General features: G+C 41.5%; 1 protein-coding gene across 1 annotated transcript in view; it reads left to right on the top strand.

Annotated features, from left to right (window-relative positions):
• The window catches only part of ECT2 (epithelial cell transforming 2), a 41,377-nt gene extending 31,024 nt beyond the window's left edge, over positions 1-10,353 (top strand). Inside the window, exons 23-25 of the mRNA XM_044434639.1 lie at positions 1,852-1,959; positions 2,811-2,957; positions 9,205-10,353. Coding sequence (XP_044290574.1) covers positions 1,852-1,959; positions 2,811-2,957; positions 9,205-9,294 — 345 coding nt within the window. The 3' untranslated portion in view covers positions 9,295-10,353. The remainder of the gene's footprint in view (positions 1-1,851; positions 1,960-2,810; positions 2,958-9,204) is intronic.
• The last annotated feature ends 1,770 nt before the right edge of the window (positions 10,354-12,123 follow it).

Genomic DNA, 12,123 nt, shown 5'->3' with positions numbered 1-12,123 from the left:
AAGAAATTAAAAGACACTTGCTCCTGAGCAGGAAAGCTATGACAAATCTAGACAGCATACTAAAAAGCAGAAACATCACCCTGCCAACAGAAGTGCGTAAAGTCAAGGCTATGGTTTTCCCAGTTGCAATGTATGGCTTTGAAAGTTGGACTATAAGGAAGGCTGAGCAGCAAAGGATTGAGGCTTTTGAATTGTGATGCTGGAGGAGACTCCTGTGAGTTCCCTGGACCGCAAGGCGATCAAACCAGTCCTAGAGAGATCAACCCTGACTGCTCTTTAGAAGGCCAGATACTGAAGATGAAACTCAAATACTTTGGCCACCTAATTAGAAGGAAGGACTCTCTGGAGAAGAGCCTAATGCTGGGAACAATAGATGGCAAAAGAAGAAGGGGGCAGCAGAGGATGAGGTGGCTAGATGGAGTCACTGAAGCAGTCGGTGTGAGCTTAGGTGGACTGTGGGGAATGATGGAGGACAGGAAGGCCTGGAGGAATGTTGTCAATGGGGTTGCGATGGGTTGGACACAACTTTGCGAATAACAACAACAATGATGTGTTAAAATATCCTATTTGCAGCAAAGCCTGTGTGAACTTTGCTGAATTTCTACATTTATTTTATTTATTTATTAAAACATTTTTATGCCGCCCCGTTCGCCGAAGCCTCGGGGTGGCTTACAACAATAAATTAAAATAATTATAATCTTAAATTTAAAAATATAAACATTAGATTAAAAATACAAAGATACAGTATAAAATATTGCACCCATGAAGGTCTCTACCCCTTGCCCCTTAATATATATCTTTAGCTATATATCTCTTAACAAAAATCTTGAAATACATTGTGGTGCCTGGTTCTCCTTTCTGATCCTGTCACTGTTCAACTGTTTGTGGCAAGGCAGAAAAGACGAGAGTTCCTTTCTAGCCCTGGACAGTCTTCCACCCATGCAGGCCTTTTTCCTCTCCCCACACTTCCAGTCTCTAATCAAGCTACTTCTCTCCCACACTTTAGTGTGATGCTTCTCCTCATCCTTCAGCTTTGCTCCTCTGCTCCTTTGCCTTGCTGTTTCACCTCTTTTTCAGCCTCTAGCCTTGCTGTTTCTCTTTTGCTACCATCCGCTAGCCTTGGCCTTTCTCTTTACTCTGCTTGGCCTCTCGGCCAGTAACCGCACTCTTTCCCACACCCACTTTAGCTCAGAAAATGGAAGTGAGAAACGGTCAGAAGGCAGCATGTTCATTCCTGTGTGGCCACACCAGTTCCTAGTTTGTTTAACCCAGTATTGAACATTTCATGCAAACCGGGTATCTGTCTTTTCAGTGGTCCATCTTTGGCTAAATGCCTTTGGCTAGACCCCTGAAAGCCCTGTTGAACTATGTGGGATCATCTTGAGTATGCCTAGAGTTTGATTCTAAATGTACAGACAGGCCAGCTTTGGAATTAGAGGACTTTGGTGTGGTGTTAGGGTCAAAGTCTTTCATTTTTTTAACTTTTTAAATGCTCTTGTAAAATGGTGCATTGTTGGCTAAAAACATGCTCCTGTTGAAAAAGGAGCCAGTATTTCAGCCATAGTGCTGAAACATCTTTTTGAAAAAGATTAGACATTGGCACGGACACTCCACATGGGGGCAGAAAAGGCTTTATCTTGGTTCCCCCCCCCCCCATTGACTGAGTGGTGAAATGCTCTGAAGCAATGTATTGTAGCTCCTGTGTGTTAATGAAAGTGTAGTATGCAGTATCTAATGTACATGTATAAGGAAGCTTGAGGGCTTAGGCATACCTTTATTTTTGAAATGTGGAATTTAAATCAAGGAATCTTCCTTGCCCTGGAGTTAATGTCTAGATTTTCTTTCCGTTAGGAAAATCTTATTTATTCAACTGATCCTGATTCCATTGAAGTAAATACAAAAGATGTCGACAGTACATTGAGTAGGGCATCCCGGGCCATAAAGAAAACCTCTAAAAAGGTAAGAGGTTTATCTAATAAAGAAGAGCTGTACTGAACTTGTCTTCTTGCATTAATGGGTTACATTGGGGGCAGAACCTGTGTGGTTTATTTCCTGTGAGACATTTATCTTAAAGTTTATTTGAGAACATAAAACCATTTAGCATTTCTATTCACCATTTTAGGGTAAGACCCTTCCCAAGCTAGCTTGTGTTAATAAATTAAACATAAAAATACAAAGTCTTAGTAAATCACTGTCAGTTCAGTGCAGCAAAACATAAGCAAACATTTTGCACTTTCAGAGAGAAAAATGTGTACTTTCTACTGGCAAATGTTACTCCTAGTCTGGACAGGCATATTGTGCAATAATGCACAATTTCGTCAGCAGCATTCAGCTCTTGTTTGTGTTGTCTCCTCAGTGTTTTAAGCATTACTACTACTGGTACAGGGTTTGAATATGTACAGGTCCCATCTTGATGGTTTCATAATGAAAAGGATGGTGACTTCCTATGCTATGCACTGTTTGTACATAGATGTTTATACATTGTTCCCCGTCTACCCACTTTCCCTGGTTCTTATGTACCTAGTCGCTCATTCACTTGAGCTCTCCTGTCTTGTGGTGCTGCTATTTAATTCTAGGTTGATCTGCGGTTAGATTATGCCCATTGACAATTTATTTGTGGATGAGTCCTCATTTAATCCATGCAATTTTTGCTAGAGGTAAAACAAAGCCAACCAATTAGTTTAACAAAAGCTCAGGAAAAAAAACCTTTTACTCTTAAAGTTTGAAATTGATTTTCATCTTTAAACAGTGGCACGATGTCATGATCTTGTCTCAGTTCACTTAGTATGGATGTTGTCAAACTTGCGCAGGTCACTCGAGCGTTCTCTTTCTCCAAAACTCCGAAGAGAGCACTTCGAAGAGCTTTGATGGCACACAGTGGGACAGAAGGAAAGAATGGCTGCCCAACTAGTGAAAGCTTCTTAGGGGGGCGCCTTGCCAGTACTTCATCACTAGCAGTAAGTGCCTTGTTTGGATAAGTCTAAATTAATATAAAAGGCCAAACAGGATTTTCTCCCCTTCATTGTACTTATTTGAATAATGAAGATTATTTTACTTTGTTTGTTAATCTCTTTGAAATCATAACACCTATGTGTTTGATGTGATTAAAAGATCATATCAACTGTAGTAGAGAAATCCACTGTAAACATCAACCAGAAGTGAACATACATGGTGAAGATATCAGGGAATGTATTTGATAGAAGGAATTCTGTCCTCTGGTGGCTGATAAGCCTTTTGAGATAACAAACCATTTAAAAAACTTAGCTTGGAAGGTTCTCAGGGGTTCCATACCGATAAAGTATAGTCTGGGCACAGGGAAGTGCCATCTGATTATAATGTTTGTGTGTGTCCAGGTTGAGAGGGAGATGGGAAAAGACTGAGGATCTTGCATCATTTTAACACTTGGTCCTGTGACTGTACACTTAGGAGTGTGGTACTTTGTCTTGCTGCTGACAAAATACATTCTGTTCAGATTATGTGAGGAGAAAGTAGGTGAAAATCCTGTAGTTAAAGGTTTAATAGAAAACAGGATAAATTCCTCCCATGGGGTGAAAGTTGGCGGGCTGGATGGTGTCCCATTAGTGTGGACACAGGTTGGAGGAAATGTTTTGGGAGCGGAAACATGCTGGTTCAGGAGGGGGAAGATCAGGATTTTTAGGTCCGTTCTCTCTTCTGACTTTCCCCTTAGTTGGATGCTATCTGGCTGCTCTGGCAGTTTCATCCCAGGTTTAGTAGTGCTGCTGCTAAGAACTAGGTTGCTCCACAGCTTGCTTATCTCTGTTTTAACTGTGCCTAAGGGGGCTGACCTGGTATGTATGACTGAAACCTAGGTGGAAGAACTTAACTGAGGTAGTTTTGCTCACATGTACCCAGCCGAATAATTGTTATTGCATGAATTTGGTATTTGGGGAGTGGGGTGGCAGTGGTCTTCCTCTTCAGGTTTCCTGCCCACCTGTGTGCAAAAGTTCAGTATTTGTATCCTGGGACAGGTTAGGGATTCTCCTGTGTACCACTGTTACATAGTAGGAGGGGGAATAACTTTCTGACCTGGGATTTCTTTTATAAGGTTTCCTTATCACAAAAAGGACTGATAGGCTGTTGCCATTCAGGGTGAAGCTCCAGCTGCTTAGGGAATTTTTGAGCTTTTTTGCTAAGGATCCCTTTCTTCCTCCCAAGCCTAAGAAAAAATAAGTTTCTTTCTTGTTCAAAACTCAGAAATCCAGAACTTATGATTATGATGATGATTTTTTGTAAAACTCCTAAGAACATAAATGGAAGTCTGCAACTATATGACCCTTCGAAGGGGAATTTTTTTTTAATGGGAACTGCCTCCATAAAATGTGGCCAAATATCCAAAAATTTAAAAAAGTTTATTTCTGGGGGAAAAAATGAAGGCAAGAAAGAATTCTAGATGAAACTGAAAAGTAAAACTAACTTAGCATGCTACAGTGCTACACGGCTAGTGTCTTAGTCTTGCATTCTACTAGAGCAGTGATGGGGAACTTTAGATAACGGGTGCCCAAACTGCAACCCAAAACCCAGTTATTTATTCCAAAGTGCCAACACTACAATAAAACCTGAAAACAGAGGTATTAGTTTAGAAAAAACACGTCACAGCCGGTCCAAGAAAATATACATATATATCCTTGGGAGAGCTCTAACTGGCCGTGCAGAAGCTTGGATGAGTGGCACCTAATGAATCGCAGCTTGTGACATCATCGCCTGGTACCGCTACACATTTCCGAACGTGTGCATAGTCCCTTGTGTGCTGTTATCCGATGTTTGGCTGCTGGGGGGGATGCAAGAGAGACTTGGCTCACATGCCAACAGAGAGGGCTCTGCATGCCCACTGTGGCACCCGTGCCACGGGGTCCCCACCATTGGCTTAAAGCTACCCTGGTGCACACACCTAAACCTAATACAGGGCTACACAACCAGGGAAAGGAGGGCGATTTTGAAAAAGCCTTCCTTGAGTAGCTTTTTCTACACAGCTCATCATTTCTGCCTATCTTAAACATATTCCAACCATCTAAATCATAGCTGGACACCTCATTTCCCTAACCCTAACCCTACCCTGGTGCACACCCCTAACCCCTAATGTAGGGCTTAATTTCCAAGGAAAGTAGGGGAATTTTGAAAAACCTTCCATGAGTGGCTTTTTCTCCACAGCTCATCATATCTGCCAATCCTAAACACATTCCAACCATCAGAATCATGCCAGGACACCTCATTTTTCTAACCCTAACCCTACCCTGGTGCAAACCCCTAACCCTAATACAGGGCTAGACGTCCAGGTAAATGAGGGCGATTTTGAAAACGCCTTCCTTGAGTGGCTTTTTCTGCTGAGCTCATCATATCTGCCAGTCCTAAACACATTCCAGCCATCAGAATCATACCAGGACACCCTGTTTTTCTAACCCTAACACTAGCCTGGTCCAACCATTAACCCTAATATAGGGCTAGACATCCAGGTAAATGAGGGCGATTTTGAAAACGCCTTCCCTGAGTGGCTTTTTCTGCTGAGCTCATCATTTCTGCGTATTCTAAATACATTCCAACCTTCAGAATAATGCCAGGACACCTCGTTTTTCTAACCCTAACCCTACTCTGGTGCACACCCCTAACGCTAATACAGGGCTTCTCATCCAGGGAATGGAGTGCAATTTTGAAAAAGCCTTCCTTGAGTAGCTTTAATGCACAGCTCATCATATCTGGACATCCTAAACACATTCCAACTATCAGAATCATGCCAGGACCACTCGTTTTTCCAACCTTAACCCTAGCCTGATGCAAACCCCTAGCCCTAATATAGGGCTTCACAACCAGGAAAAGTAGGGCGATTTTGAAAAAGCCTTCCTTTATTGGCTTTTTCTGCAGAGCTCCTCATTTCTGTCTATTCTAAACACATTCCAACATTCAGAATCATGCCAGGACACCTAGTTTTTCTAAACCTAACCCTACCCTGGTGCAAACCCCTAGCCCAAACGTAGGCCTTCATTTCCAAGGAATGTAGTGTGATTCTGAAAAAGCCTTCCTTGAGTGGCTTTAATGCACAGCTCATCATACCTGCACATCCTAAACACATTCCAACCATCAGAATCATGCCAGGACCATTCCTTTTTCTAACCCTAACCCTAGCCTGGTGCAAACCGGTAGCCCTAATACAGGGCTAGACATCCAGGAAAAGGAGGGCGATTTTGAAAAAGCCTTCCTTGAGTGGCTTTTTCTGCTGAGCTCATCATTTCTGCATATTCTAAATGCATTCCAACCTTCAGAATCATGCCAGGACACCTCATTTTTCTAACCCTAATCCTACCCTGGTGCACACCCCTAGCCCAAATGTAGGGCTTAATTTCCAAGGAAAGTAGAGCGATTTTGAAAAAGCCTTCCATGAGTGGCTTTTTCTGCACAGCTCATCATATCTTCCCACCCTAAACACAATGCAGCCATCAAAATTATGCCTGGACACTTCATTTTTCTAACCCTAACCGTACCCTTGTGCAATCCCCTAATCGTAATGCAGGAGTAAAATTTCATGGAAAGGAGAGCGATTTTGAAAAAGTCTTCCTTGAGTAGCTTTTTCTGCACAGCTCATCATTTCTGCCCATCCTAAACACATTGCCATCAGAATCATGTCAGGACACCTCATTTTTCTTACTCTAACCGATTGATGGTGAACTTTTTAGAAACCGAGTTCCGAAACTGCAACCCAAAAGCATTTATTTATCGTAAAGTGCCAGTGCTAGTAAAATACCTGAAAACAGGTTTTAGTTCAGAAATAACATCTCTCAGCCAGTCCATGCATGTCTCATGGATAGTGCATTGTCCGGCCATGTGAAAACTTGGACGCCTCATGGCTAATGAGTCGCGGCTCATGGCTCCATCGCCTGGCACCACTGCTCCTTCCCGAGCATGTGCATGGCCCCTATGTGCACTTTTACCCATTGCTCATCTGCTGGGGAGACTTGGCTCGCATGTCGAGAGAGAGTGCTCTACATGCCTGCTCTGGCACGTGTGCCATAGCTTCAGCACCAGTGTACTAGACTATTCAGAATTAATAGCACGCAGGATGGTTTTGAGACTGCACCTTGGGCAATATTTAGATGGTAAAGGAAGGCTAACAAGGAATGAGTAGATGAATGTTTATTGCTGAGCTCAGGACAAATTCACCCCTAAATACACTGGTTCTTATTTAGTCTAATTGTGCAATAGCCTCTATTTCTGACATGATTGGACTAGTCAGAAAATCAGAGAATCATTCAGTGGCTGAATCTACCTTTCTAATGATTGTAAATTCTAGGGGCCCGGGCACTTTGAACCATTCAGTTTGAGGAGTACAGGTGTATGGATGTGCATTGGCTAGCAAGAAGGTAAAGCTGTTCAGCCTCTGCACCTTCAAGGTGACACATAAGTAAAAAGTTGTTCCTTTAGAGTCTTTGAATGCAACGAGAAGAAGTTGAGCTATGAGTCATTTGCATATTGATGACACTTTGGCCTGCTGCCATACATAACTTCCCCCGCTCTTTCATGTAGATCAGGGATGGGAACATTTGGCCTACCAGCTGAATGCAGCTTGCCAACCATCCATGGTAGCTCTTGGAGGCCTTGAGCGAGGTCCCTCCCCAAACCATAGCTTCCTCTAAAAATGGAGAAAAGAATAGGAAGTGGCTGAAGAAGCACTCCTTCAGGCCGTGATTCACTTGGCTTTGTTCCTCCTTTGCTGTTCCAAGTTAGGGAAGACAGTGGTAGAGTGAAACCGCCTGAGAGCAAAGCTGGTTCTTCGAAGTTACTGAAATGCAGTATTGATAGGACTATTCATACTGGTTAGAGTTTCACAATCTACAAAAGGTAAATCTAGTTCAGGTTGATTTTGAAAAAGGTGGGCTGAGGAATTTACTGGAAATGGTTAGCTCACATGTCAGTAGCAACATACTGTCACAACTAGAATATTATTGGGAAAAATGATAAGGGAACTTTAAATGTAGGGTGAATGCATCATGTAAATTAACTGTGTCCATGTGTCCAATGTTTTTAGATGGCTCGTTCCTCTTCTACATACAGCTTAAAAGGACCAGTTAAACACTTTGTTAGTGTGCAGCGTTCGAACTCTGTTGATGGAAGCTGCCAAAGTGCTAGGCCTCGACTTCTGATCTGTTCTTCCCATGGTCCAGAAGGGCAAACCACTTCCAGCTGTGAAAACTTAAATGGCCGTACCTTGGCTAGTTGTTGCCCATTCACTACCAGTGATGAAGCAGGTGCTGACCAGAGGGCTACTTGAAGTGAGCTCCATCCCTTCCTTTATTGGGCATTTCTTGGAGACAGTGACTTGCACTGGATAAGGCACATCTTTGATCCCATGTCTTCTAGGTTCTGGGTCTCTCTTGGGCTGCACTGTCTTACTCCTAATGTGAGATACTTGAATTACCTCTGTGCCAAAGAAACTCTGTCACTGCTGACACTGATCGGTTCTGGGTTTCTTTCCATGTTTTCTGACATTTAAAATCCAGCTACCTTTTATATATCTAGCGTTGTTAATTTGAACTCTGATCTTATTAATCCTGAACCTTTTTTGAACAAAAGTCAGGGTAGTTGTTGTATTCAAGAGTCCATCTTCAGGATATTCAGCCATTTGGGGAACAGTGATTAGGTTAAGTTTATCTGCTCCAAGCTTCCAAGGGTTTGAAACAATCCTGAATGTTGCCCTGTTCAAAATGGAAGATTTGAGCTATAAGATGTAATCAAAGATTATATCTAATTTAGTAGTCCAAGCTGGTGGCTTTATTTTTTGCACTCTTTTAAAGATGTACCTGACTTGATTTTGTTTGTGGGTCTGAAAATGCAAGTGGGGGAGTTCTGTGCTTACTTTAAGTAACCAGTAAGATCTAACCTTTTCTCTTGAGCTTTGGCTAAATTGGAAAACCTGGAAAGAAATGTTACTTGAACCTTACAGGTCCAACTACTTATTTGGAAAGCTCCCATGACTGTAAATGCAATGTACACATATCTGTCAACAGTGTTGCTGATGTGTGACCAGCTAATTTGCTAGAACTTTTCAGACCTGACTTAAACAGGGAAGATCTTTTTCCACTCGAGCTCCCTTTGATTTTTTCCTCCACCTACTCTTGCATTTCCCCTGGAGACGGGGAGGGGTTTTTATTCCACAAGAAAATATACCATTAACATTCCTTGGTTTCTTTTTCACAGGGTGTCCACTCTCCTTCCTTGATCAGCCTGCCATCAGTGTTCGAGAAAAGGAGTCATACCTTAAGTCGATCAACTACTCACTTGATATGAAGTGGGCAAAAAATGGAGCTGCAACTTAAACATTGTGACTGACCAAAAAGGTGGTTCAGCTTTTCAGATGACCAGTTACTGACATGAATGGTGACACTTACTGAGCACTTACTGGCAGTTAGTAAAAGTCTGGATAACACTAAGTTGATCACCAAGAGCTGTTTGGTTTTTCTAAAATATGAGTGAAGGAATGGATCTTGGTTTGGATGTAATATATTCATTTGCACAAATTACTCTGCCGCCATAATGGAAATAATTTCCCAATGTAAAGACTTCATTAGTAAATGGTATTGGAATTGATTTCTGGAAGCTCAGTGTTTCTCCCACTGGCTGAGGATGCTGAATTTTGTTTTTAAAATTGTCTTTGAGTGTTTATTGACTGTATCCAACATAACTGTTGTGTGGACCAATATCTAAAATGAAATACTTGCTTCATATTGAAAGTGAAGACAATACACCTGCTTTTATGGGTTACCTATAGAATCCTGAATATATTCTAGGTAGGACTGTGCTTTGGTGGAAACATGCAGTTTTCACCAGTAAATATCTTGATTGCTCTAACATTATTTAGCTGCTAGGTGTAACTTTTATCCAAGAAAATAAAAAAGACTGAAGTGGAAGACCCTTAAAAATCACTGTAGTTAATTGTATTTATAATCTCTGATGGGAACCTTTTTAAAAAAGACACTATTTCTAAAACTGAAAGAATATTTTTTCATACAGACTATTCATGCACAGGTTTCAGTATGGAAATGAAAATGTAGATCTGACTTCAATATCTGCAGCTGTTTGTTTTCTTTTGTTCATGGACTTTCATATAAATTACTCTGAAACATTCACTCAATGTCTTTTGCATACTGTTATTTTCATTTGAAACATTTAGAATAATTGAGTTTTTAACAATATAATCCTACAGTTGCTCCTGAAATTAAGTTTTTGTGCACAATAAAATGTTTCTTGCCACCTGTATTTGGGCATGGTGATGGGTGGGACTTCTGATTCCCTATTCTCTTAAGCATAACTTGTTCTACTTTAGTACTTTTATATCTTTTTAAAGTTCTATCCTGGTAAAGCTTTTGTAAATAAAACAAAACTGTTAACTTAATGTTTGATGTTTAATACCACTGATTCTACTTCCCCTCGAGCTCATATCATAATTGTATCGTATCCTAACAAATGATGCATAGTCTGGTCAGTTGCTCTGGAAATTTTCTTATATTAGAGAATAATGCCAAGATGGACATCTTTCCATCTCGTCTTATGTATGGTGAAATCTCTCCTGAATCTCAAAAGCAAAGACATCTGCTTTTGATAGTTACTTCTCCAGATTGCCGTTTGTGTTTGACTTGAGTAATGCATTACATCAGCTCTCTTCCATTCCAATTGTACCCAAGGCAGGTGAGAAGATGGGGGCAGGAATGACAGTACACGGATCCTGGGGGCTGCGGAGGAAATGTGTGCCATCCTGTGTCCAGTGCAGTTCCTTCGTGCCATTATGATCGCACTGGTTCCGAAGTGCAGTGTGACAGTTCTGTGTACGAGCAAGAATTTGAAGACAGCCTATTGCAATTAATAAGGCTTCTGTGATTGGATGGTAGTCAAAGCAAGATAAGAAACCACACGTGGGTAGAAAGTAAAGCCCTGTTGATAGATGAATGGCAACCTGATCCCCCCCACCCGCCTTTTTTTTGAAGGCTGCAGTGCTTTGCCCACCCCCCAGTCTAGCGGTCTAACAAATTCTAGTATCAAAATTGTCACCTCTTTAGGAGTCTTTCTGAAAAGGTGAGTGAGAAATAAGGATGGAATTAATATGGCCTGAAAGACAAATAACTTTCCCCTGTGTCAGCATTGTGCTCAAATGTTCTGTTCTGTTCCATTCAGTGCTATTTAAGGTTGCTAGTGCTGTTTTAAGAGACATATTCTCACTGCAAGTTATTAAGGCATTTATGGACTATGGTGAGGCATCTGTGTTCTTGAGAGAAGGGAAATGGTAGAGAACCCAGAGCACAGGTGAGACCATTCGTTTCTCAGTGTTATCTGTGGGTTGTTAAAGTGGTTGTGCTAAAAGAACTATTTCCACCACCACCACCATTTCCATTCAGCATGTAAAAGTAGAAACATACAACCAAATTGGCTGGATGCTGCTTGCATTCTTCTAAAAACAATTTATGACTATCAACCCATCCAAAGATCACCCAGTTTCATCCATCTGGTTTCTATTTTTCCTCCTGGCAGAGGCAGAAATTGAATGGAAAAGTGACATAAATGTTCATCTGAAGCCATGACTCTCCAAACTGTATATTAGTAAAACAAGATTGGAAGAATCTCTCTCTTACTGCATTTGTATCCCTAACCCTTTGCTCACAAAGGCTTTCCATTTTATCCTCACCAACCCTGCTAAGTAGGTTAGGCCGAGAGTCAGTGACTGGCCCAAGGTCACCCAGTGAGTTGCTTGGTTGAGTGAGGACTAGAACTTTTCAAATTCTGGTCCAGCATTCTAACCACTACATTCTCTCAGTCCTAAATTAACCTACTGGCTATCTCTTGGGTTCAGAGTCTTAAGTTCAAAATCTGTATAACTCATTAAGGGAGCAATCCTGTTGAAGAAAAGGCTTAGCTCTCCCACCATGGCCAGGTTAGTCATGATGGCTGGCACATGCTGGGGACTGTGGATTTTCTTTCCGTCCATAATTGCATGGGATTGTATTTATTTGGGACATTTGATTGTATCAAATGTCCCATATAAAGTTACCCATATTTCCAGGTGGAAGGTGTCTCATCTTCCCTCACCCTCCCAAGTCAAGAAGGACTGCTGGCCTTTACTTTTGA

This window comes from Varanus komodoensis, unplaced genomic scaffold (genome assembly GCF_004798865.1).
Source record: "Varanus komodoensis strain SLA01 unplaced genomic scaffold, ASM479886v1 scaffold28, whole genome shotgun sequence".
NCBI lineage: Eukaryota > Metazoa > Chordata > Lepidosauria > Squamata > Varanidae > Varanus > Varanus komodoensis.
Note: the sequence above shows the minus strand (reverse complement) of the source record. Positions and strands in the feature narration are given on the sequence as shown.